This window comes from Pleurodeles waltl, chromosome 8 (genome assembly GCF_031143425.1).
Source record: "Pleurodeles waltl isolate 20211129_DDA chromosome 8, aPleWal1.hap1.20221129, whole genome shotgun sequence".
Taxonomy (NCBI): Eukaryota; Metazoa; Chordata; class Amphibia; order Caudata; family Salamandridae; genus Pleurodeles; species Pleurodeles waltl.
This window is the reverse complement of record NC_090447.1, coordinates 1,405,105,575-1,405,132,892: the sequence shown is the minus strand read 5'-3', so window position 1 is coordinate 1,405,132,892 and position 27,318 is coordinate 1,405,105,575. Positions and strand designations below refer to the sequence as shown.

The window sequence follows — 27,318 nt, the reverse complement described above, 5'->3', positions numbered from 1 at the left end:
GAACTCCTTTATCTGAGTGGGTGTCAACTCGGCTATAGAAAAGGGTAGGAGATGCCGAGTCAGAATGGGTAACGGCTCGACAGAACAGTGCCAGGAACGCCAATGTCCCATGCTCATCTCGATGGCTGACGGACGAGGTGAAGTCAAAGTCCTCTTGGACTTCTTCTTATGCCTCTTACTTGAGTGTCCTGAGGATCTCGAATGGGAGGAAGAGGACGTGGGGCTCAGAGATCGGTCCTGCGACCTCCTTATCAACTGAGACCATCTCAGAGTTGCGCGTGCTGGTGTTGCCGACTGCTGGGCCGCAAGTAGCTTTAGGGACCACTCCCTCAAAGCCTTAGGCGCCATGGCACAGAAGTCAAAGCACAACTTGTAGTCATGGTAGTGCTCGAGCACCAGAGGCATACGAGAAGGGGGTAAGTGACCAACATGGCGCGGTGACAGGCACCACATGGTTTAAACCCAGCCTTCCTCAAAGACATCTCAACACACTTGAGAAAAAAAACTCAACAAAAAGTTGAAAAAAGGTCGGTCAAAAAACGACAGAGAAGTAGCTCTCTCTGTATCTGTGCTGGAATGAAAAGAACTGAAGCCCACGCACCGGGTGGCGCCTATATAGGTGGCCACAACGTCACTTCCGGAGCCAACTACGCCACATGGAGCTGAATGGAACCACCCGATGGTGCGCAAGGGTTATTGCTCAGCAAAAGTTTCCAGATCCAGCCTGAAGCCTGGGAAAATCAAAGGTAAGGAATCTGCAGCTAGAAGTCTCTATCATATAAAACAAATATGTGCCTTGTCCACGTGCCACAAAAAGAAAAGGAAGTGACACCTGGCAAGCACTGTCCAATTAGAAGTCTATGATGAAGAATGACCATGATGTCAACAAATGGGAAGCAAGGGGTGGGTTCCAAGCCCACTATCGAACACAAAAGTCTTCCAAGTGAAAGTGCATTGTCACACGGGCTCAACCTAATCACACTGGTCCTTGCATTGCTGTCTCATCCAGGTTATTGTAATATCTATACATAAATCCTAGGAAAATCATTACCACAACTATCAAGAATTCAGAACCATGCTTCAAATGTACTATTGGCTTGGGAGTCCATAATCACATCATCAGATACCAATTTTATATCCTCTGCCTCACCCACAAAGCTTTATAAGGCCATTTGCATTATCATCTTGGCAAGGTGTTGATTCACTATTAAACACTTACTGAGCTAGTCATAACTTACTGACACCTGGCAACTAGATTAATAAATTACTTAGCTACACGAATAATCTCTGACGAAAGACACTCAGAGACTTCCACTGAGGTATTTATACTCCTTATCAGAGGAGAATGAACACTGTTTATGGTTTGTGTGCTTCCAGTGCTCTCTCTCTGGGTACGTCACCTTTGAAGGAAATCATGATTTTTGACTTGAGAAATGCCAGAAAGAGCCTGGCCTCCCTTTCTCCAGCTGTCTTTGAGTACATCAGAGGATAGTTCATGCAGCCCTGCCAAGTACCACGCAGCAGGGGTTAGACTAAGGCATTTTAGAGCTTATGTCGGCATCACTGCACTAAAATGCATTAGGCATGCATATTATTGCTCCTGTCAGGTCTGACAAGGCACTGCATATTATACTAACAAAAGGATCCTCAGCCAGATCTACTGCTTGCTGTCCAGCTCTGCAATGATGAACTCGCTGGGAGGAATAAGCGTTTCTAGGGGCTAAGAAGTGCTTAAACTGTGGCTTCCACAGGGTTTAACTTTCACTCGTCCTTAATCAAGAAATGCACCAGCTCGGGCCTGGCATCTCTCTCAGCCATGTGGGCACCTGGCATCAGAAAACAGCCAGAATCCAGACCCAGCCTCATGTGTTTCTGGCTCCGGTCCCTTCTGTTGTTTTCCTGCATCCAGCTCCCCAGGAACCAAGCAGCCCCTGAAGGCAGCACTGCAGGCAGCAGCACTCACAGCACCTTACATGACATCCTGGCCACAGTGCTGAACCACTCTGACCAGGCGAGTCATATCCGACCTCCAGCTGCTATCGCACTGTGGGCAGCTCCAGTGCTTTAAATGTAAATACAGCAGTACAGGTGCACACTGTTTAGAATACCTGTTTGCTCCTGAGAAGTGCCACTTCTCTAATATTAACTGTATTGTAGGAGTGCTGAGAAGTGCAGGTACTGAGTACCGGACAGTAACTTCCCATTTAAAGCACTGGGTAGTTCCTTCTTCAACCTCCCCTCTCACCCAAACCCACCTCATCACCCCATAGCCTGCCCCACACTGCCTGTCGCTGCATCTCTGATGAGCCTCTGAGCAGTAATCAGCAGCACTGACCCTGCCCAACATGAACTTCCCTGGCTTGCCTGTTCTACGAGAATCAAGTGAAGAAAGCACAACAAACGATGTGCAGTGCAGTTCAGTCCAGTTAGGCTAATTGACTGGAGGACTCACATTCTCAGTCAATGGGCACTTGGCACAGACAGGTCAGTCAAAGTAGCACTCATGAGGAACTATAACTTTCTAGCAGCAGGGCGAGTAGAAGGGCAAGAATATCATCTTCTGCCAGGCGGACTCAGGAGTCTAGTGTGGGTGGGTCCTCGGGTCAGAATCATGAAGTCCTTGGCTCAGGGTTGCCTGGCCTACTAAGCCTCAGCTGAGAGCAGGCAACGACCTGCAGTCCTTCGAGACAGGCTGGAGTACTCATTTTTTAGCAGTCGGTGACGAGAGGTCTTTCAAATCAGGACTTTTAACCCCTCGGGTGCCTTGTACGAGCTGGGCTCGCCCTTGGCCACGGTTACAGTGTGCACTTGTCCTGCACCCGGCCCACGGCTACTGCTCCTCCCATGGGCCTCCCACCCACACCCCCAGTCAGGGATGGAAGGGGAATCGCTTCCCCTTCAACCCCAACCCCCCGACCTCCCCCAGTAACGTCTGATGACGTCAGCACACAATCAGGTGCTGAACTCATCAGAGGTCACCTGCCATCGCGCAGGAAGCATGCTTCCAAGCGATGCAGAAGAGAAATGCCAGGCATTTCTCTTCTGCTCGGGAGGAGGAGCAGGCAGAGGCAGGAAAGGAAATGAAAACCCTTTCCTTTCATGTCTCTGTAAGCATTTCTGCAGCCCGATCGCGATGCCCACTAGGCACCAGGGATTTTTTTTATTTTTTTGGTGTTACTACATAAGGGGAGCAGCCCTTGCCCGGGGGAGGCAAATAATTATTAGGTCTTTTCTGCCTCTGCTCTTTCTGCCTATATTGATTAGGCAGATATGTCCCCGGGGGGGGCAGAATCCACTAGACACCAGGGATTGTTTTTTTTTGTTTGTTTTTTTGTTTCATAAGGGGAGCAACCCCTTAGGCAAGGGTCACTCCCCAGGGGGCAATAATTTTATTAGGCCTATTCTGCCCCCCAGGGGCAGATCGGCCTATGTTGATTAGGCCGATCTGCCCCCGGGTGGACCGAAGCTACTAGACACCAGGGATTTTTATGCAATTGGCATAAGGGGCGCAAACCATTAGGCAGGGGTCGCTCTTCAGGGGGCAATATTTTTAATCAGCCTCTTCTGCTCCCCCCTAGGAGCATATCGGCCTATATTGATTAGGCCGATCTGCCAGATCCACTAGACACTAGGGATTTTTTTGATTTGTTCACATTGATAAGGGGAGCGACTCCTTAGGCAAGGACCGCTCCCCTGGGGGGCAAATTTATTTTAGCCCATTTCTGCCCCCCTTGGGGGCAGATCAGCCTATTTTAATTAGGCCGATCTGCCCCCAAGGGGGAGCAGAAACCACTAGGCACCAGGGATTTTTTTTTTTTTTGTTACAGATGGGTAGCGACCCCTTAGGCATGGGTCGTTCCCCCTCGGGGGCAAATTTATTTTAGGCCATTTCTGCTCACCTTGGGGGCAGATTGGCCTATTTTTCTTAGGCCAAACCACTAGACACCAGGGATTTTTTTGTTGCGCCAATTTCACGCAAGAGGAGTGGCCCCTTAGGCAAGGGTCGCTCCCCTGGGGAGCAAATTCATTTTAGGCCATTGCTGCCCCCCCTGGGGGCAGATCAGCCTATTTTTGTAAGGCTCATCTGCCTCCCAGGGGGGGGGGCAGAAACCTCACCAGACACCAGGGAAGATTTAAAAAAAAAAGTTGTTCTGCCCACTGGTGGGCAGATGGGGCAATTACCCCCTAATCCACTCTCCAGGTGGGCAGAAAGCCTACTAGATGCCAGGGAATTTAAAAAAAATAAAAGATAGTGGGCTGGTGGCTACCAACCAGTATGGGTATGGTTATGCCCCCACCCCAACTGAAGGGGGTAACAGTCTTTCAGCACTCCCCTGAAACATTAAAACATGTTATCCCACGGTAATCAAGAGAACATTTGATTATTTTGGGTTTTGGTTGTATATTTGGGCCATGAGAGCTTGGCTAACTCTCAAAGTCGTCCCACTTGGAATGGTGAGGGCTGCACTTTTTGAATGTTGGGATGCTGCCGCGTAGAAAAATCCACAAGACCTAGACACATCTGAAAACTAAACATCTGGGTGAGTCCAGGGTGGTGTGCTTCACAGGCATCCTGCACCATTTTCTTACCTACAATGCCCTGCAAACCTCCAATTTTGCTGGAAATCACAAATTTTTCCCACATTTTTGTGATGGACACTTCCAGAATCTGCAGGAATCCACAAAATTTCTACCACCCAGCATTGTTGCATCTATACCTATACAAATTCTGCCCCACTTGTCAGCCTCAAAAAAATTATATTTTTTCAAACTGCCCTTTTGGATCCACTTTGGTTCCCCCTCAAACTGTTTTTGGCTCTTCCCTGTCACAGGCACTTGGCCTACCTCCACAAGTAACGTATAATTTTTATCGGGAGGCTGAGGGGAACGTTGGGTGGTAGGAAATTTGTGCCGGTGCATTGATCCCACACAGAAATGTGGGAATTTTTTTATTTTTTTGCTACATTTGAGCTTTCCAAAGGATTCTGGGTAAGAAAAAACTGGGTGATCCACGCAAGTCACACCTCCCTGACCTCCCTCAGGTGTCTAGTTTTCAGAAATGTTTGGGTTTGGTAGGTTTCCCTATATGGCTGCTGAGCCCAGGACCAAAAACACAGGTGCCCCGTCACCCCCCCCCCGCAAAAACAGGTAGTTTTGTATTTGATAATTTTGATGTGTCCAGATAGTGTTTTGGGGCATTTCCTTTCGCGGGCACTAGGCCTACCCACACAAGTGAGGTACCATTTTTATCAGGAGACTTGGGTGAGCGCTGGGTGGAAGAAAATGTGTTGCTCCTCTCAGATTCCAGAACTTTCTGTCACCCAAATGTGAGGCGAAAGCAATTTTTGGGCCAAATTTTTTGGTTTGTAAAGGAGTCTGGGTAACAGAACCTGGTGAGAGCCCCACAAGTCACCCCATCCTGGATTCCTCTAAGTGTCTAGTTTTAAAAAAGGCACAGGTTTGGTAGGTTTTCCTAGGTGCCGGCTTAGCTAGAGATCAAAATACACAGCTAGGCACTTTCCAAAAAACACGTCAGATTTCAATGTAAAAATGTGATGTGTCCATGTTGCCTTTCCTGACGCGGGCATTAGGCCCACGCAAGTGAGGTACCATTTTTATCAGGAGACTTGGGGGAACACCGAATAGCAGAACAAGTGTTATTGCCCCCTTGTCTTTCTCTACATTTTTTCCTTCCAAATGTAAGACAGAGTGTAAAAAAGACTTCTATTTGAGAAATGCCCTGTAATTCACATGCTAGTATGGGGACCCCAGAATTCAGAGATGTGCAAATACCCACTGCTTCGCAACACCTTATCTTGTGCCCATTTTGGAAATACAAAGGTTTTCTTGATACCTATTTTTCACTCTTTTTGTATTTCACCAAATGAATTGCTGTATACCCGGTATACAATGAAAACCCATTGCAAGGTGCAGCTCATTTATTGGCTCTGGGTACCTAGGGTTCTTGATGTGCCTACAAGCCCTATAAATACCCACAACCAGAAGAGTCCAGCAGACGTAATGGTATATTGCTTTAAAAAAATCTGACATTGCAGGAAAAAGTTACAGGGTAAAACGTGGAGAAAAATTTCAGTTTTTTTAACCTCAATGTCAATATTTTTTTATTTCAGCTGTTATTTTCTGTAGGAAAACCTTGTGGGATCTACACAAATTACCCACTTTTCTGAAATGTTTAGCTTTCTGGGATCCAGCATTGGTTTCACACCCATTTCTGTCACTAACTGGAAGGAGGCTATAAGTACAAAAAAATAGTAAAAATGGGTTATGTCCCTGTAAAATGCCGAAATTGTGTTGAAAAATGTGGTTGTCTAATTCAACTCTTCCTATTCCTGAAGGCTGGGAAGATGGTGATTTTAGCACTGCAAATCCTTTGTTGATGCCATTTTCAGGGGGAAAAAACCACAAGCCTTCTTCTGCAGCCCTTTTTTCCCATTTTTGTTTTAAAAAAAGAAATTTTCGTTGTATTTTGGCTAATCTCTTGGCTCCTGCAGGAGAACCCACAAACTCTGGGTAACTCTAGAATACCTAGGATGTTGGAAAAAAGGACGCAAATTTGGCATAGGTTGCTTATGTGGACAAAAAGTTATGAGGGCCTAAGCGTGAACTGCCGCAAATAGCCAAAAAAAGGCCTGGCAGCGAAGGGGTTAAAGCAGTTTCAATTCTTTTTAAGAACTTCTTGTTGCTCCGAAAGCGGTAATTTCAGTGCATAATTTGTGCTTGTTGATTCCGGTGCAGAGCATCGGCACTTATTTTTGAGGGTCGGCGCTTCTTTTTCTGCCTCAAGCGCTTACTGCGAGCAAAAGACACAAGGGAAAACGGAGGAAGAGAAAAACGAAAAAGCGTCACAATGGGAGAAAGCTTCAAGAGTGAGCTGAAGGGGCAGAGGTTGGTTTTACATGGATTGAAGAGGCTTCGGGATTACGCTGCCTCAGTATTCTGTGCTCGCACATTTTATTGGAGCAGCCGCGTGTTTAAGAGGAGGGCTTTGAGCACCGGCTCGTTTTTTATTTACAAATTAAGCACTGGGTAATTTCCAAAATGTATCTGTTTGCATGCTTGGTTTTCCTCGCAAGAATGTGTCACTAGAAGTGTCATACATTTTGCAACAGACTGTCACTCATACGTACTGTACACTTATACCATGGAAATGTCACACTCAAACAATGTAAAAACTTAGCAGCTAAGTTCATATAGAGCCATGTTGTCCACTTGATTTATGCTATGCAACAGAAATGTTATGGGGTCCCGACATATGAAGGCCAAATGTGGCACAGGACAGAAATCCAGATGAATTGGGAGCAAACATTATATCGTTGAAAGATTTGAAAAACGTTCCAGAAAACTTGGGAAAAAAGATCTGAAGCCAGGCAGTGCCACCTAGTGGTGGTGAGGTAATAGCGTTTCAAAAAGTGTCTAGGTCCACTGTGAATTTTAATGCTTCATTCACATGAGAAATATGCAATAAGATGGGTCCATTAGAACAAATATGAACAAAACCTTGTTGCTCTTTCCTTTCAGGTATGAATAAACATTCTCATGGAGTTCTGGTATCACTCGTCGCAGGTGACTGATAACGAATTGAAGTCCTATTCAACGACTGCCTGGTTCACTACAAGAAGACGCGGGCTGGCACTCAAAGCAGCAATACAATCACACTAGGAAGATGATGTGAAGCTAAAGGTGGGGAGGGGAAGGGAAAATATCTAGTTTTATATAATTACCACCAATCAGTGGCCTGAGGACAACCTATTGTGCTCTTATTGCATGGTTTTGCCATCGCTCAAAATTGGAAGCAGAATATAGCTTTGCACTACAGGATCTATGATGCTGGCCAGACGTGTGCAATTCGCTGCTAAAGAGTTGTAAGTTCATATAATAGTTATGAGACCTGCACATGCTAAAAAGCAAAAAAAAATGTGTTAAAAAATAAACGAACAAACCAGTAAGTTGTAACCTAACTAAATGATGTACAACGCATTGCTTGAAAATAGAACGATTCCTGTAATGTAATTCGTAAAAAGTGTTTCAGTTAATAGTGAGTAAAAAAAATAAATATATATATATATATATATATATATATATATATATATATATATGACCTTCATGCCAGAGACACTTTTCTTTAACTTGGTTTTTCTAAGGAGCTACTTGTTTTGCTCTTAGAAACACTAATATGACATGTTTTAAGGCCTTAGGTGCTGGATTGCATCTGTGCTAGATCTGTGGTATTTGATATTGGGCAACAATGCCTAAGCCATCTTAGCTTTTCAGGATTTTTGCCAACTGAAAATATGATCGCCATCTAGATCCATCTGAAATTAACATGAGAATGTATCTCATGCGGATTAGGAATGGGAATGGCTCATGTGGACCAGCTTGGACAGCACGACACTTAACTCAGATAAAGAAGCCAGGTTGGCAGGGCCTTGTTCCTCCAACAAGGGCAGAGCACCGTCTGCAGCATCACATATCAGACATTATCTCTACTCTTACCTCTGTGACTAGCTGTAGGTCGTTGACATAATTTTCCTCTGTCACAATAAGTTCATGGATGTATCCTTGTCTTTTCCTTTCGGTGGGACTTAGCATGTCCAGTAGATGCAAGTCTGCACACCCTGAAAAACACGATGAGAGCAAATGCTTATTAATGAGTGGTAAAATACGACATTCAAGTGCTTTTATCATTGTATATTAAACTTTCATTTGCAACTTTTGCATGAAGCGTCTTTAGCATTAAGGGTATTTTTTAAAAACTATTATTGATCAATGTAAGGTGTGGGTTTTCGAGGTTCCCCCGGTACACAGTGGTTTGCTTACTCATCTGGCGTTTTTGATATGTGCACCGTTAACTTTTGGTACCCTCGAGGCACCCCACAGTGGATGCTGACCCACTTTGCCCTTTGTTGCCTTTCCAGTGTCGCAGTTGGAGGCTAACAAGAAATGTAATTTCATAGGGTAACTGGTTGAGACACTGAGTTCAGCGGATATTTTTGCCACCAGAAAAACTCACCACATTTACACATTTAAGGAGCTGACCCTTAAGCACTGGCACCCTGCACTCTGAAGTGGAAGATGGCCCACTTCATCCTTAGTCTCCAATAAACAGCCATTGAAATTAAGATGTTAGAACACAACTCAGGAATAAAACTGGCCTCAGGGCTCTGCTGCCTAGACTATGAAGCCTCTGGTATCCCCAATCAACAGATAATAGACATTGAAACATGGTCTTGTGACTAACAGCATCCAAATTCAGATGCCCTATTCTAGCTCGGCCGTGGATAAGAAGGCAGGCACCCTCCCAGTATTTAGTTTCAGAGCCATGTTTGCCTGCTATCAGGTCCAGTTGCACTACTCGCTTTCATGACACTAATTAGTTTAGGCAGACCACTGTCACTACTGCCGATCCTATGGACCTCTACTTCAGTCACACTGACTATTCCAATGTGGAAGGTCTCGTCTTAGAACCTCTTGACATACATACCACTATCCTCAATTTTAACATTTTCCTCAGGAGTAAAGTCCTTATCCAGCCTGGTAGGTATGATCGTAGAGGCTACTAATAATAAGAATAAGGACATACTTTTGTGCCCTAAATCATCCACCATTACATGACAATCTTTATTGGAATAGCATTTTTTTTTTTATATCAGAAGATTTGTATGATTGCTCGCTGCGAAGGGAATGTCCACTGTACGATAAATTGGCGTGTACCCCTGCGCATAGTGCCCAACTGCTTTGCAATTGTATTTATATAGCACTTACTACCCCAGACAAGGCATTGAAGCACTTTTCGGCGACTAGCACGCTACTCCAGAAATGAAAGTGGATTAGTGTTGTATTAGTCTACGGAAATATACGTTCTCACATGAAGCCGTGCACATGTGAGTTTTTTCGTTGGATTTAATAGGACAATTGAGGGATAGAAGAGGGGAGAGTCTAGAAAGGGTTGTTTGGGAGATCATAGTAGTAAAATGAAGTTTGGAGGAGTCAGAGGTGGAGATAAAGGATATTCTGAAAGAGATATAGGATGAGACAGAGTAGCAAGTTAGAGAGAGTTGAAGGTAATTTTTTCCTATCTCAGGAGTAAAGTAATAAACATGTAGATAGATAACTACATAAACAAGCATTTGCAATTCAGTGGGTCTCGCATTACGTCGAGTTAGAGCTATTATCGTTGTAAACTCCCAACCGGACTTTTCTTCCCACATTAAATGAAAAAAAAAAAAAATGAGCGCGATTGCGCTGCGAAATAAAGAGAAAAGGTAGTCCAGAAACCATCCAGAAAACATGGAGCCTCATATGTTTACAGTAGTTTACCGGTGCCCTTGAGGAGGGCTAAACACCGGAAAAGGCATGATGTATGCATGCCTTTCACGAATGAAAACAAACAGATTTGAAAAGGCAAGCCCACAAGCCAATGAAAGTGACTGACGTAATATGGGCGTGGTTAAAATCACCCTAAAGAGAGATTAGAAGAGAGACGGAGCACTTTGTGCTCGCCTCTAAAAAGGTATACAGCTATATAGAAAATTACAAAGAAATATAAAGTATTATTATAAAAGTCCCATATGTACATGTATGGATACATATTTAAAAACTCAGACTTTCAAGTGTTGCTGTACATAAAGCTAACTTATTTATATATTTTGTATTTGTTGATTTCATGATATATTTATTTTATATTTTTCCCCAACATTTCAATAGTTAAGCACCTATAGATACAATTGTTATGATTATATTTACACATTGTGATAAATAAAATAAAACAGAGTCCCATAAGCATATGATCAAATAACTTATCACACATTGTGATAGATAAAATAAAACAGAGACCCATAAGCACATAACCAAATAAATTATATGTACACTATGCAGTGACCTATATAAATATTAACCATAAAATAATATAAGTGTATGTGTGTGTCTGTGTGTATATATATTTATGTACATATATATATATATATACATATATATATACACACACACACAGACACACACGTTAACCATAAGTAATCTATACATTTGTTAAGCAGACCTAAAAGAATAGCTATATATGTTTAAACAATAAGTATTACATATATTTGTACAAAGAAATCAACACATATCTAAACACATAATATAATCAAATTCTACATGTTTACATACACAAGCATATGATGTACATTTGTGTTTTGAGTATGGTGGTCATGTAGGAAAGAGCCAACTCTTGAGTAGTCTTCTGAAGATAAGGTGGATATCTGTACATCTTATGTTTGGGGTAATTAATTCCATAGTTTGGTTGCTTGGACAGAGAAAGATGTGCCAGCCATGTTTTTCCTTGTATGCTGGAGTTTTGAGGCGAGGTGCCAATCTGGAGTGGAAGTTCCTTTGCTATAAGTATTTAGTGATTTTATTCCTGATGAAGTGTTCCCTTTGCATATACTGCTTTGTGGGTGATACAAAGCAGCTTAAGATGGATCTTCTGACAACCGGTAACCAATGTAGGGCCCTCAGGGCAGGGTGGAGGTATGGGCTTGTGGCTTTACAAGTAGGAGTAGTCTGGTAGCAGAGTTCTGAATTAAATGTAGTCTTTTCATAGTTGATAAAGATGATCAGTGGTTGAGGCCATTGGTATAATCAAGTTTAGATTGTACAAGAGAGCTAGTAGCTTGTACCTGGTGTGGAAATTCTAAGTAGGGAAAGGTGTATCACAGAGTTTTCATTGTAATGAAGCTTGACCTTGCTACCTTTTCCACTGGGCTTTCATTGATAACTTGGTGTCCATGGTAATTCCAAGATTTCTTACTTCCTTGGATACTGTAAGAGGTGGTACCATATCCTCCGGGCCAGGCACAGTGTGGGTCATAATTTTTCCAATGGCCATATGTTAGCATTTCAGTTTTGAATGCCTTCAATTTGAGATGGCTCCATGTCATCCACTAATCAACAGCTCAGAGGCAACTGAAGAATTCTGAGTTATCAATGTCTTCAAGGCTTTCCAATTTAAGAAGTATTTGTATGTCATCTGTTTAGTTACAGCATTAACATTAAAATTCATTGAACACTGCTAGGAATGACTTCATGTAGATGATGAAAAGCATGGGTGAGATGAGAGCCTTGGGGGACCCCTGTTTTTGTGACATACAGGTTGGATGAGAAGGGGAGGGGTATGGATAAAATGTGTTCTGTTTTGAAGGTGGGATGTGATCCAGTCGAGAGCAGTACTCTCTATGCTGACTTCGTGGAGTCTTTGGATTAGTGTGTCATGATTAACTTTCTTGAAGGTAGCTGAAAGATCCAAGAGAACTGCTGGAAAACTAGTATCCTGACTTTTACTTTGGCTCTAGACTCACACTAACCTAGATCAGTCGAGGACTGTCCATCGAAACCCAAGGTCCAGAACCGCTTCTGTGACCTGGAAGGTGAGCACAAAGCATGCTTTCATTGAGGGAAACATCCTTAACAAGGCACTCCTAAGGACACGGACGTTTCTCACACTTGCCTGAACAACTCATGGGTTTTTCTGTGTCTTAACCACGCATGTGCTGAACTACGCATATGCGTGGTTAAGGCATAGAAAAAGCCATGCGGTGTTTGGGAGAGGAAGAGGAGGGCGCAGTGAGGTAAGTGAGGCTAGGGCAGGGGTTGGGGTTGGATTAAGGGATTGGGGAGAGTGGAAGGTCGGGTGGGCTATTTTATTTAAGGGATGGGGGTTTGGATATTTTTTTAAGGGATTAGGTTAGGGGGTCGGGTATCTTTTTTTTAGGGGCTGGGTTCGGGGGTTTGAGTAATTTGTTTTATTTAGGGCTTAGGGTGGGGTAGTCTATTTTTAAAGGTCGGGGAAGGTTTAAGGAAGGGCAGGAGGAGAGAAGAGGAGGAAGGATTGGCAGAGGACGTGGTAAGGTAAGTGAGGATGGGGCAGGGTTGGTTGGTAGTTTTTAACAGTGGGGGGGATTTAGGGCTTAGGGTGGGTGGAGGTGTTGGGGTATTTTTTTAGGGCTCAAGGTGGGTGGGGGAGTCAGGGTAATTTAGTTTTATGGGATGGGGTAGGGTAACTAGGACAGTTTTTTTAGGGCTTAGGGTGGGTGGGGGGTTGGGGTAGCTGACTTATTAGGGGGGAAGGTTTTAGGGTTCAAGGCGGGTGGAGGAGTGCCAGAGTAGTTTAGTTTTTAGGGGTGGGGTGGGGATAGTTTTTTTTACGGTTCAGGGTGGATGGAGGTAGCCTACTTTCTAGAGGGGGTGGGGTAGTTTAAAAAAAAAAAATTTAGGACTCACGGTGGGTGGGGGTGTCGGGTAGTTTAGTTTTTAGGGGTGGGGTCGGGTAGTTTTTTTTTTTAGGGCTCATGGCGGGTTGGGACGTCAGGGTAGTTTACTTTTAAGGGGTGGGGTCAGAGTAGTTTTTTTTTTTAGGGCTTAGGGCGCGTGGGGGTGTTGGGATAGTTTAGTTTTATGAGGCAGGGGTGGGGGTCGGGGGAGATTTTTTTTTTTAAGGAGTCAGGGCGGGTGGGGGAGTCAGGGTACTTTAGTTTATAGTGGCAGTGTGGGGGCGTTAGGATAGTATATTTTTTTGGCCTCAGGGTGGGTGGGGGTTTGCATGACAGAAAAATGCATTCCATTTTGCATGTGTTTCCACACATGTCGTTACTAGGCATGCTTTTACAGCAAAATTCATTGTAAAGGCATGCGTGGTAAAGGCATGCGGGGAAACGTTGTGGTTCCAACTGAGTTGTTAAGGCATGCATTGTTCCGACATGCGTTGTTCCATCATACAACCATTCACAGAGAGTGTTTTACTACCATCCAAGTCCTGCATGTACCACATAAAGCAGGGCTGGCAGCGTACCTTGTTTTGTGAATCAGTAGTGTGATCAGGCTTTCTTTTCTGTGTCAGGAAAGGTGAGTCTACTGGCTCCTCTCATGTGAGGTTCTGCTGTTATGTGAAACCCAGAACCTTGTGCTGATATTCTGTGAGCATGTTGAGTGCTTGTATATGTACCGAGTGTGTAGTTCATGTATGTTGAGCACTGAGGCCAGTGAAATCCATTTTAAGTACCCCTGGTTTATCATGGCACAAGATGGACGATCGGGACAGCTTTCCCCCAAGACAGTGGGAATGTATTGCCTACATTCCAGTGGCTGGGGGATGAAGAACCAGTCACTTAATCGAGTTAGGGTGTAGCCAGGGATATATTTACAAATTAAATGATGGCCTTTACAGAAAAAGACTGCTGATTAGTTCTTCCAGAGTACTGCCATTTGGTAGTTGTCTTTTTTTTTGGGGGGGAGGGTGGATACAGTTTTCATTGCTCAAGGTAAGAACATTTTGATGCAGGGCCTTGCCTTTTGCCTGACCCTGAGTACTGCTTCAGAAAAGCTGACAACAGCCAGGTGCAGAAATCTTACACTGTGTTTGAGAAGGAACCTTGAAAATGACATTTAAAAAAGGGCGGGTCTGAACCGGTTCTGAAGCTTTATATAGTGGCTCCACATGCCCTGCCTGTCTGTTGATGCCTAAGCTGTAGTGTGTTGGGGGAAAGAGGATGTCGGAAAACAGAGGGGTAGCGCTTCAGTGTTAAACACACTGTTAAACACAACTCAATGACAACCCTGCAATACTTTCTCATCTCATTGTGTAGTATTGAGTTCTGCTATAAGATTGACATTTTCGTTTATATAAAAGATAAGCACGGGGGGGAAAATAGAGTATTGATCCTGTTGGTAGACTGTTCCAAGCTCCTGTGTCTCAAACTACCTCCATCTTAGTAGATTTGTCCTCTGGACACCAGTGGTATATGGCCTCAACCACCAAGGTTTGGGTCCATTATCCCCTGTAGGCTTAATTCCCTCAGCCCTCAACCCCACCTCGCCACCACCCCCACCAAGTTTTTCCTAGCACTCACAAATATGCAAGTACAATCTGACTTTTCACTCTGGTTTCACAATCAAAGCAAGCTTGTCTCCTATTTCCCAGCTGAAAGCATTTGTGTTAAATGTAACTCCACCTTCAATTTCTAATTATATAAATAGGGACATCAGACCACTGTTATTCTTAGTAAGATGATTAATCAGTATCACCTATAAACCCATGGCCTCAGTGGAACAAACAGCTTTATTATTAATTTTCTCAATTAAAAATTTGCAATTTTGATTGTACATTTGACCATCAGACATTGGGTGGTGATCACTCGCAAGCTTATTAAAAACGTAAATAAAGGCAGGTTGTGAAATCAACGGTCTCATACAAATACAATCCAATAAACCTGTAAAAGGTCTAGTACATCTTAAGGGCTGTGATGACCTGTTATAATTAACTTCATGACTTAATACCATAGTATTATACTGACAGAAAAAGGCAACCGTATCCTTCCCGCTTAATCCGGATGAGGAATAATAGCGTCTCACCAGGAGCGGCATTCTTGGGATCATTATTCTTCATCAACTAGTGGTCTAGAATTAAGTCCTACATCCATAACCAATCAGATAGTTATCATGATCCTATGGCGCTCTGCAGTCGTCCGAGGGACATTTGGGGGGCATATCAGGCATTTCTCACGCTCTAAGACGCATAAACTTGTGCCTGTGGAAATGTGTGAAGAAGCATAATAGTCATGGTAATGGGCTGGCGACTAAAGGCCCTCAGGCTGTGGGATGCAGTGGTCGACGCGGAGTGGGATGCTGTGCCTGTACAAGGGGAAAGTGGGCGACTGCAGTTAGGGATGTTACTCTCAGGACCCTCTGGGTTGGCTGTGGCAAAAGCTTTTATACCAATACTGAAAATGTGTATTTTCTTACTGCATGAACTCCATCGTGCTGTCTGATCCACCTTGCATAAGGCTGTGCCCACTGTGGACCTGTAACTTCTGCCCTGGAATAGAAACCCTAGAGGACTAGGCAACTCCAACAAGTTTCTTGTGCGCTACTGGTAGCTCTCCAGCTACCTGCCAGTAGCTCTCCGGTGTGCAGCAAAACCAACTAAGTTGAAGGTTTTCGTTTGGTTGAATTACTGTACCTATACCAATATTTAAAAGTGTGCATTTGAGACAAAAATTTGGATATGTTCAGATTTCATAAGCTGAAGTTTTTTTAAAATAAAAGGTTGAATTACCAAAATACATTTAAAGCTGATATTTGAGGTATACGTCAGGCAGCCTTGGGGAAACCTCCTACTTAGATGGTGTCAGCAGCACTGCAGCTATGTATTACACATGTAGAGGCATTCAACACTGACATAGACTTCTTAACATTACTGAGGTGATCACTGCTGGTGAGCTTGCATATGGTAGCCACTAATGTAATTTGTCTGACTGGTTGTCTGATAGCGATCTGTGGTCAGTATTACAGCACTAATAATATTAACTGTAGCTCGGGATGAGTTTAACCGAACGTAAGTAGCTCTTATTATTGAAAAAGTTGGAGACCCCTGGAGTGGACAAAGTAAAGGCCATGATGCAAATTTCTTGTGCCTGTACCAACACAGATCCCTGACTGGGTCAAGTATCAAAAACTGTCATAAGAGGAAAATTAATGCCATCACTCTACGGTTTCTCCTGGTAGATCAATGGTGTGGCACCACTGAGAATCTGCTTCCAGTGAATTTAGACCTAGCAGACCGTCCAGGATAAGTCCCAGTGAGAGATTAGGCAAAGCAGATGGTTTAGTCCCGTTGCCTCCTCAGTACATGTTCCAGTTGTGTGAGTGGAGACCACCAAGGTATGCTCCACCGGTTAGAACTATTACTTGGTCTGAAGCAGAGCCTGTGAAAAAGGTCAATTTCTTACACAAGTAAAGGATGCTGAGCACCCGCCTGCAGTAAATTTAGCAAATGAAAAAAAACAATTTACCTATATAATAGATGATCACAAAGTACAATGTTTGGATGTACAGGTTGCAGTAGAAGATGGAAAACAGCAGACACCACTATACATTAAGGAACCTATTTAAAATAACCTATTGTGTGCTCACAGTGTTCCTCCGGTCAGTCTAAGGAAGCATTTACCACATTCGAAATTATTGTTTTAATAAAAAAAGAAATAAGAATATTAAAGATATCATAATCATGAGTGACTACATATCCACAGAAAAACGCAGTCAACCCAAAATTGAAAAATGGTTACCCATGTCACAACTGCAACAATTATTAAAATATACTCAAAGGAGGAACAATACAGCGGCATAACTTGGGCAAACAAAAAGGCGTCATGATGCAGCCAGTGGTGTCCGCATTATAGTGCTTTTCTTTTGTTATGGTAGGTGGGGTGTAATGATGGAGGAAGGGCAGGGTGGGAGGCAACATGAAGGGGGTACAGCGTCAACATGGAGGGCTGGTGGGCAAAAAAGCACTATGACACGGCTAGCAATGTCCTTTTCATACGAGTTTTTGTTGAGTTAAGGCTCGCGGTGGTAGTAACACAAACACATGCAGGATGAATGAGTGGAAGGAGCAAGCAACAGCAAACAAAAGGGCAGCAGCACAGGCAACAACGGAGTCAGGTGGCAGATGGGGATGGGCAACAATGGGAGGAGGAGGGCGGGGGCAAACAACGCAGGTAAATTCTGGAGAAGTGGGACAGTCAACAACTGATGCAGGGGAGTGGGTGGGAACAAGCAACACGGGCAATAACAGAAGGAGGGTGGTAAGCAACGGGGAAACAACAGGAAGAGATGGGTGGGAGGGGAACAAGCATCATAGGCAACAATGTAAGGAAAGGAGGTGGGGCAGGTCGAAGCAAGCATCATGGGCAACAACGGAAGAAGGAATGGTAGATAGAGGAAAGAAGACTGACAGCGGAGGGTGAAAAAGTACATAGAAGAGCCAGCAGAAGAGAAATACTGCAGAGAGCAGGAAACATAGGTGGTCATTTTGACCCTGGCGGTCTTCTGACCGCCAGGGTAAATGTAGCGGTCCCACCACCAACAGGCTGGTGGTGAAGACTGCTACATTATGAGTGTGGCGGGTTGACCTCTATCAACCCGCCACATCTCCACTCATACTGTAATGGCAGTCAGAACCGCCGGGCTGGAGATGATCATCTCCGACCCGGCGGTCCACAGAAGACTGCCAGGGGTATTAGGAGCTGAGTTTCCACCATGAACGGTAGACGGCTCCCCGCAACCCCTTCAGCCACATCATCCCCTTCCCCCTCCCCCAATCCACCCCAGTCAGCCACATCGTCCCCCTTCACCCTCTCTCCTCCCCCCTTCAGCCACATCGTCCCCCTCCCCGCATACATGCATGCATGCATTCACAACATCCACACATGAACTCAACTCCATTCATACACGCATTCATGCATGCATACTCACACCTATCCAAACACGCATACGCACTGACAGGCGGACACGCACTCACTTCAACATACAGACATGCATACAACCACGCATATTCATGCACACGTGCAGACACCATACACTCACACAAGCATACACAACACCCCCCACCCTTTCACCCCCCTCCCCTGTCGGAGAATCTCCTTACCTGTTCCAGGGAGAAGGTCGTCTGGCAGGGAACGGGATGGGGCGTTTCCACCGCCAACAGCGACCTGCCAGCAGGACACCGCCAGGCCATATTATGGCCCATAATATGGCAGGCGGTGTCCTACTGGTGGGGCGGGCCGGTGTTGGAACCACAAGTGCGCCTCCGCCCGCCAGCACTACTACTGCCGGATTTCCACCCAAAGTGTGGCCGAAATCCGGAAGTACCTGTGATATGGCAGGCAGGAGACCACCAGCGCTGGAAGACCGCCAAAGTCATAATGAGGGCCCTAGTTTGGTTTCAGAAATTGGCTGGAGACACAAGCATAGCAAGACAGCCAGCAGAGGACAAATATCCGAAAGCGGTTTCAAAGATAGGCTGGAGAGAAACTACGAAAAATGGATTGCAGAAACAAGCAGAAGTAACAGACTGCAGAGGACAGAGCAGATAAGTTTTATCGGACAGGCTGCAAAGACAGTCGAGGATAAGGCTGGCGAGGCGATCTTGTTGCTGCTGTTACAAAACACAGGGAACAACTGTGCTTGTTAAGTTATTTAATTATGTAAACTAGGCTTATCTGGGCAGGAGTATTCTGTCCCTTGTATGTATTATTTATTGTTGCTCGTCACTGATGTTTTATTACAAAACACACTTCTGCATGCTTATAGTCTAAAGGCTCCTATTGAGCAATGCACCATACGTCATCACGTGCTCACTGCATTTGTGCAGATGATGATCATAAAGATAGTATTATTTTATTTTAGCTGATATCTATTTTAAAATAAATGTGGCTTTCAACTTTAAACAATATAAAAGAGGTTGGTGGAATACTTCAAATTGTTTGACAATTCCAATGTGTGCCTGAACCACAAATCTGTACATTGTGACAATGTAACATCTTATTTCCCTGCTCCTCTCTCCACCCTAACAACGTGGTGGTCAGTCCTAACTCCTCAGTGGAACGCTCCCTCTCCCTCCACCAGATTTAATCGCACAGGCTGGCCTAAAAGAGGTCACAGATGGCTGGTTCTGCATCTGCCTGCACCATCACTGCACCTGGTGGGATGCTGTGAAGTGTGTTGGGCCTCTCCCACCCCTCCCCGTCTGTGGGATGCTGTGACGAGTGTTGGGCCTCTCCCACCCCTCCCCATCCGTGGGATGCTGTGAACAGCATTGGGCCTCTCCCACCGCTCCCCGCCCGTGGGATGCTGTGAAGAGTATTGGGCCTCTCCCACCACTCCCCGCCCGTGGGATGCTGTGAAGAGTGTTGGGTCTCTCCCACCCCTCCCCGTCTGTGGGATGCTGTGAAGTGTGTTGGGCCTCTCCCACCGCTCCCCGCCCGTGGGATGCTGTGAAGAGTATTGGGCCTCTCCCACCGCTCCCCGCCCGTGGGATGCTGTGAAGAGTGTTGGGTCTCTCCCACCCCTCCCTGCCTGTGGGATGCTGTGAAGAGTGTTGGGCCTCTCCCACCCCTCCCCATCCGTGGGATGTTGTGAAGAATGTTGGGTCTCTCCCACCCCTCCCGGTGAAGTGTGTTGGGCCTCTCCCTCCCCTCCCTGTCCGTGGGCTGCTGTGGAGAGTGTTGGGCCTCTCTCACCCCTCCCCGTCCGTGGGATGCTGTGAACAGCGTTGGGCCTCTCCCATCCCTCCTCGTCCGTGGGATGCTGTGGAGAGTGTTGGGCCTCTCCCACCCCTCCCTGTCTGTGGGATGCTGTGAAGAGTGTTGGGCCTCTCCCATCCCTCTCCGTCCACTTGTTCTCAGACTGAAGAAATAAGCTGGAAAGAGTCCACTCAGCACATTGTTTAAAGGCTGCTCGAAGTCTCTGTGTATGCGCGTTAAATGTTATAGCACTTAAACTCAATTCATCTTATAGCTGACTCTTTTGGGAGCTCCTAACTGAAACATTAATTAGTAATTTTAAATTGCGAAAAGCGCATTAACAACAGCAACAATTTGAATAGTCACATTCAACTGTTCGTGTCACAGCCCCGGGTGAAGCAGCACTGGGAGGTTGTATGCCAACAAATGACACCGCAAACCCTTCAGACTCTCCTACCCAAGTTTTTAACTCATCCTTTTCTGCTAATAAGAAAGCTGCTGGGCACCATTACTTCATTCGCCAATAGCCAAAGTCAGCGAGAACAATTCCAAAAACCAGCTACACATCTTAAAACGATCTAACTTTAGAATCAGTGGACTGAGTGTGGAGAGTACATTTATTTTTCCTTCAACGGTTAGTGTATAAAACTCAGACATTTATTGATTTCTAGAGTAAACTTAAAGAAGTTCAAATAAAACACGTATATATGTACTCTGGATGTAAATGTCCCACATACAACACCTTCAACGCAATGAAGGTGTGGCAGCATGGGAATGATTAATCCTAAGGGAGGGAGCGATATATGGGAAAACACAGTTTGCTAGAATTACTGCATTTTACATTATATAACCACTTTGAATGAAATCATAAATATTTGCAGATTCTGGAAACTTCTATAGGGTCAAGTGCGGTACAGCAGATGCAAACATTTTAATGGCAAAGTTTGATCAGGACAACATTTTGGAAGTTCCAATATGGCAAAATGACTATTTATAGCTTGATATTGTTTTTGAAGTGAACATTTCTTTTCACAAGGTCAGTTGCCACACAGTTGAGTTTTTTGGATGTGCAGATTTAATACAGAAATGCTGAATGGGCCACCAGTTTATACACACAAAGTATAGACCATAAGAATCTGTAATCTCAAACTAACTTTCACAAGGACGCTACTAAGGGACAGATACAATACTCTCAATTGATTAGATTAAAATGCATTGCATAATCAGAGGTCAACGTGGGTGGGATCTATGGGGAATGACGTGACCATACTCTCTTTTATTTTAACAAAAGCAGTTCCCCTACTTTTTGGTAAAAAACTAAAAAACAACCACCTCAGAAAGGTTAACTCCGATGCCTTAGATGCCTCGGCTGGAAGGCTATGGAAGTGGGCGGGGGTCTCCAGTGCTGTGGAACCAATGCAAAGACAGAGCTAAAGAAGAAAAACGCCTTCTCTCTGGGATGCCTGCATTGCGCAACTGGTTAATCAGCAATTGTAAATGTGCTGCCTGGGAGGCAGTATAGGCTTTAACTGATGGGTCTCTTGGATCATCAAGATGACTATGGGCGCGATCCATAAAAGTCCTCCACACTCGTGGCGGAGGCGCCGCAGTTGTGGTGAGGGTTGCCTCCCCGCACTGCAGTTACTCATTGCGGAGGTCCCGCCATGAGTCCGGAGCCCCCAATAACGTCTGGTGCTCAGCCACAAGTGTGGAGGCCCTTTGTGAATCGGTCCAAAGATTTGTTTTCTTTTTGAAAAGTAATGTAAGGGTGTTACCAGCTAAGTGTTTGAGTTTGTGCTTCTAATGTGAGCACAAGCTACAAGGCGTCCAAAGCGGCACTGGATCTGCAAGATCTATCCAGTGAGGAATACACAGAATGCCAGACACTCAACAGTATGACTCTGTAAACAGACAGCAGTTAACACTTCTTTTTGAGCAGAGCTTCTGCTTTTCAATGCAGAATGGGCCTTCTGCTCCAAGCTCCTACTCAGATCAACTATGGATGAACATGTCTATGCACACTGTAGCCTCACTGTACGAAATGGTTATGCTGGACTACAAAAACATGTCTCGTGTCACGGGTGATGTTTCGAGTTAGGGGAGCTCAGCCGTTAGCATGGCTTTTTCAAGGCAGGATCATGGAAGCCCGCACAGCTCTAATGTAGCTCTAGCGTTTGGCTCAGTGAAAAATGCTTGGATGGATAGTCCAGCTAAGCACCAACTCCCCTTGCCTACAGAGCCCCTTTAGCATAACCATCAAGCTTTTGCCCCTCCCTGCACCCAGTGATCTGCTCCCTTCCTTGGTCCTACCACTATTTTCGGCCCCAGTGAAAAGATATGAAATATAGCCTTGCATATTGATTCAGTGGTATCAATGGTGTCAAACTGAAATGTCTCCACTGATGATATAATTTCTGATACTGTCTGTATACTGAGACAATAAGAACAAGGCACTTACCTTCAGTTACGTTCTTTCTAGTGAATACATTAACAGCGTATTCCTCACCTTGTGAGTAAGCCCAGGTGTCAGGCTGGAAATGGAGATTTTTTTTCATAGCATTGCTACCTCACACCAACAGGTGGCTTAGTACAGCTCTGCGTCGGCTTCATCCTGCCCAGGAAGTGACATTGGAAGTGCATATAAGTGCCACCCTTGAACACTGATGTCAGTACTTGCTTGAGTGTCAACAGCCTCGAGCACAGAGCTCAAAAACTGATCAAATGTGACAGTGTGCAGATCTCTAGATTGTGGCCTATTTATATATGGAGAGAGGGCAGTAAGGAATCTGTTAGCTACAGTATTCACCAGAAATATCATTATCGAATATAAGTAACTTGTTCTTCTGATGGATACTTCTAAATGCAGAGGAACAGATACCACAGCATACCTCTTAGGTGTTGGGACTGAGGAATGGGTCAAATCAAAAAGACCTGCAGGTTGGAATGGGCAAAAAGCCCCTTCTGCCAGACCACCCTATCTAAGCAATAGTGTTTTGTGAATGTATTATTTGACGGCCACATTGGGGCCTGACTGATGACTATGACAGGTTCTCTGGGTGCTAGCACTTTTGTAGCAGCCTCAGCTTTGGTCGAATAAGCTCTCAGACCTTCCGGAGGCTGCTTCTTTGCCAATACATAGCGAATATTAATACAAATGACTATCCACCTAGACGTGGCCTTTTCTGCACTGCCTTACAGACAGATCCTTCAGTTCACTCACACAACAAACTGAACTTATTGTAATGAAAAAGACTCTTTTAAGAGCCAGGAGACATAGAGGGCAGCTGTACATACACAGAAGGAATGTAAGAACCACATTATGGGCCTACTGCAACATCACAAAAGGTTTGGGCAGGAACATATGAAAATAACCTTTTAGAAAACACATTTCAACTGTTAATTTAGACAAATGGTTTGGCAAACAAAAAAGGCCAGAAGGTCTGACAAATAACCTTTAACAGTGAGTTTCCTCAGCAAAATGTCTGACAACTTTATTTGCAATGGGTTTGTATGGTAAGAACTACACCAGGCAACACACTTATCACAGCAGATTTTGTAAATGAACGTCTGGCCATTAAAATGCAACACCACCACTTCGGAGGGAGACAAAAGCAGTCAGCTGACGCTGATCTATCACCACACATGGAGGTGTACACTGCACAGGCCCATGCTTCTGCGACAGAAGATCTTCCCTAAGGGGGAGCCTAATTGGAGAACAATAGATTATGCTCAGAATTCCTGGGTACCACAATCACCTGTCCCAATCTGAAGCCACTAGGACCACCTAGGTCTGGTTGTTCCTATTCTTCTTCAGAACTCAGGCAGGAGGTAGAGGCAGGAAAGCATAGATGAATATCAAGAAACATTCTATTCAGAACACCCCACAGAGAGACAGCCTCCTCAGGTACGTCAGCACAAAAAAGTGTGGACACACTGCAATCTCTGCAGTGGTGAAGAGAGTGAGCAAGGGTTCTTTACACTGCTGAAGTACACCCTGCACCATATCCAGGTTTAACTAGTGTGTGTGTGATCTGCAAGGAATTGACAGCTGAATTTGTCCACCCTAGTGTTTTAAGATCCTGCAAGGTGGTTTATGACCAGGGAAATGCCCTAATGGCTCAGCCAGATCTAGAGGTGAAAAGTAATCTGGCAAAGACCCAAGACCCCACCCCGCTCATCCTACTGCAATACTACTTGCCACTGGTGTTGTCTATGAGGACATGAACCAGCCTCCACCTTGATGGTCGGAAGGAAGGCCTTTTACGCGAAGTGAATGGCCCGCAACTCCAACAAGCTGTTGTGGACCTGGGTCTCCACTGGAGCCAGGAGTCCTCTGATCTCCACCTCTCCCAGACAACCTCTCCACCCAGCTGCAATGCATCTGTCACCACGTCAGCCCTAATTGGGACAGGCAGAGGGGACTCCCACTGGTCTATTTGCAGTCAATCAGCTACCTCTGCAAGGTCTTCTGCAGTCTCCTCCGAAACCTGAATGGAATCTGACAGAAGTGAGATCTCACTGCAGAGACGGCACGTGTCATCTGACGTAGTCGACAAGCAGAATGCAGGACACAAAGAGGCCAAAACGTTTCAGAGCTACTCTCTCTAAGGTCCAAAACCAATGCAGAAACATCAGGATCACAGCTCACATGTTCAGGACTCACTGATCTGGTGGAAAGGCTCATAATTGCACCATATCCACAATGTCTCTGATGAACAGCAGCCTCAGCAAAGGATGCAGGGGTGACTGTGGCATGTTGATGGAGAACCCCAAAGATGTGAGGAGGTTCAGCATCATCCGTAGGTGGTTTATGATTGACTGTAGTGAGCCTGCCTTCAATAGTAAGTAATTTAGGCAGTGAACGACTGGTATTGAAGACCTCCCAAGATGTACTGCAACCACCCCCTTACATTTTGCGAAAACCCAAGTGGAACTGGTGAGGCTGAAAGGGAGCATGGAAAACTCAAAATGCTTCTGGCCCATCTTGAACTGTAGCTAATGCCTGCGGGACTGCAGGAGATGGATGTGAAAATAGCCATCCTGCAGGTACAGCACCATTATTCTCTCTCCTGGATCCATGACAGACAGAACCCTGGCTAGTGCAGCATCCTGCATTTGTCCTTTTTCAGGATGAATTTGAAAGGACTGAGGAGAAGTCTATAGGAAATAAGTTCAGATTCAGTCAGTGGTCGGGATACCCCGACACTAGGCTGAGTTCCTTCCAAGTACCCTGAACAGATGACTCATCTTCTTTTGCTGTGGTCATATGTTATGCATTCATTGAGGTCAAGACAAAGGTGCAGCCCAGACAGGCATCTACAGAGCTGCTTCTTCTTGCGCTAAAGCTTGTTCTGGCACACGGTAAGTAGGCAAGTGGCTAGATTTCACGGGCTTGCTCTGAAGGACCCTGCCTCCCTCTCTCAGCATCCTACACCTTAACGCCTGATTGCCAGACCTCCAGGAGCTACCTAAATCTGAACTAATTTCCTATAGACTTCTCCTTAGTCCTTTCAAATTCTTCCGGAAAAAGAACAAATTCATGATGCTCCACTTGTTTTCTGCAGGTGGCCCAGAACTGTAGGAAGCAGGCTTTTTATGTAGTGTACCAATCTAAGGTTACACCATGCAAAAAGTTCACCCTTAAACGACCCCTATTTGGTTTACAGCGCTTACTTTAATAATCCCAAGTGCTCAATTAGTGGCAGTGCGGTCGAGCAGTTTAGGCTTACCAGAAGGGAGTGTTAAACATTTGTTACACACAAGGTCAATAAATCGTACAAACACTCAAAAAGAAATTAAAGACCAACTTATAAAAATAACAGATGTTTTTATATATTTTTTGGACATCATGATCATCAATATCAGGTAGGTACTTTCAGAGTTATGAATTTTACAAGAAAACACAAAAAATGCAAAAATAACAGTTTTGAGGTGATAGCCTCAAACGAGGTAGTGTTATCCTACGGGAGGAAAAGATATATAATGCATGCAAATATTTGCAAGTGTTTGTCAAATAGGCCCCTTTAGGACTTAAGGTGCTGGGAGGCGAAAGTCCAAAGATCCACCAGCAGTTCGGATTTACCTGCTCTGGTATGTCCGGGTGCAGAGTTGCTGGTCGCATTGGTAGCCTCAAGAGCTACAGTGGTAGACATTTAAAGCGACCTGTCAAATCAACAGCTGCTGCAAATGGGGACAAGACCGGTGGAACTCCAATAGGGGCTCTGCTCCTAGGGATTACCAGGCCAAGGGGATACAATCAGAAGTTGTGAACCAGGGCTGTGGGGCTTCGGTGCAGAGGGGCTTGGCAAACTGGCCACTGGCAATGGAGGCTCTTACGATTCTTGGGTTGACCTGTAGAAGGAGGGAAAACAAGACAGCAGGGACATCCTTGGTGCGGGCCTAGTAGCTCCTGAAATCCTTCAATGGCAGGTCGGCTTCTGTGGCAGTGGTGTACGGGCTGGACACTCACCAAGCCTTGGTTGTGGCAAATGCTCCTGTACCCAGGGTATTGGTGCAGGGGAGCTCCTTGAGAGTCTAGTGTCTCGAAACTCGCTGGAGAGAGGTGGCTGACCTCTTGGAACCACAGTGACCTCCTCCTGGCAAGATGCTCCCTCCTGTGGGGAGTGGGCATACCCCTAAGAATTCTCTAGTTTTATCAAAACAAGAGGGTGGAACCATTCTCGACTGTCCACATCAGGTGGACCACCTTAGCGGTGGGCTGAGCCTGTAATGGTGACACTGCTTCTGATTACCTGATTTCCTGCCCACTCTGGTGCCAAATGGTCCTCCGGATAGGGGTGGTATTCCCCAGATCTGGGGGAAGCCAGGGACGCATATCAAAGGCAGCTTGTCTTTCCTTTATGTTTACAGCCTGCTCGACGTACTGGACCGGTTGTTGGAGGGAGAAAAGGATTTGCTATTGGACTTCTCCCGTTGGTATTACAGAATCTGCGGGTGTAAAGGTCTCGCGGTTTAGCGTAACTGTACCTCTACAATATCTCTTTGACTTCGATCACGGGCCAGGATTCAAATCTGTGACCATCCAGTTACAGCCACAGACATTTGAAGTGATAAGCTAACCAACCGAGTTATCCTTTCAGATTGATATGGAATTTACCTCGGTGCAACTTTATTTTGGATGCAACATAGAACTTAAGCCCTGATGAAGTCCTTAAGAGATTAACTTCTCATGGGATGAAACACGTGTTGGCTGTTCTGTACTATACTTATGGAGAGTTCCAGACAT

General features: G+C 45.1%; 1 protein-coding gene across 2 annotated transcripts in view; it reads right to left on the bottom strand.

The window, feature by feature from the left end:
• The window catches only part of ITSN1 (intersectin 1), a 1,130,286-nt gene that overhangs the window by 146,506 nt on the left and 956,462 nt on the right, over nt 1–27,318 (bottom strand). For both annotated transcript variants that reach the window (XM_069202488.1, XM_069202489.1), the window contains exon 30: nt 8,515–8,636. In XM_069202488.1, coding sequence (XP_069058589.1) covers nt 8,515–8,636 — 122 coding nt within the window. The remainder of the gene's footprint in view (nt 1–8,514; nt 8,637–27,318) is intronic.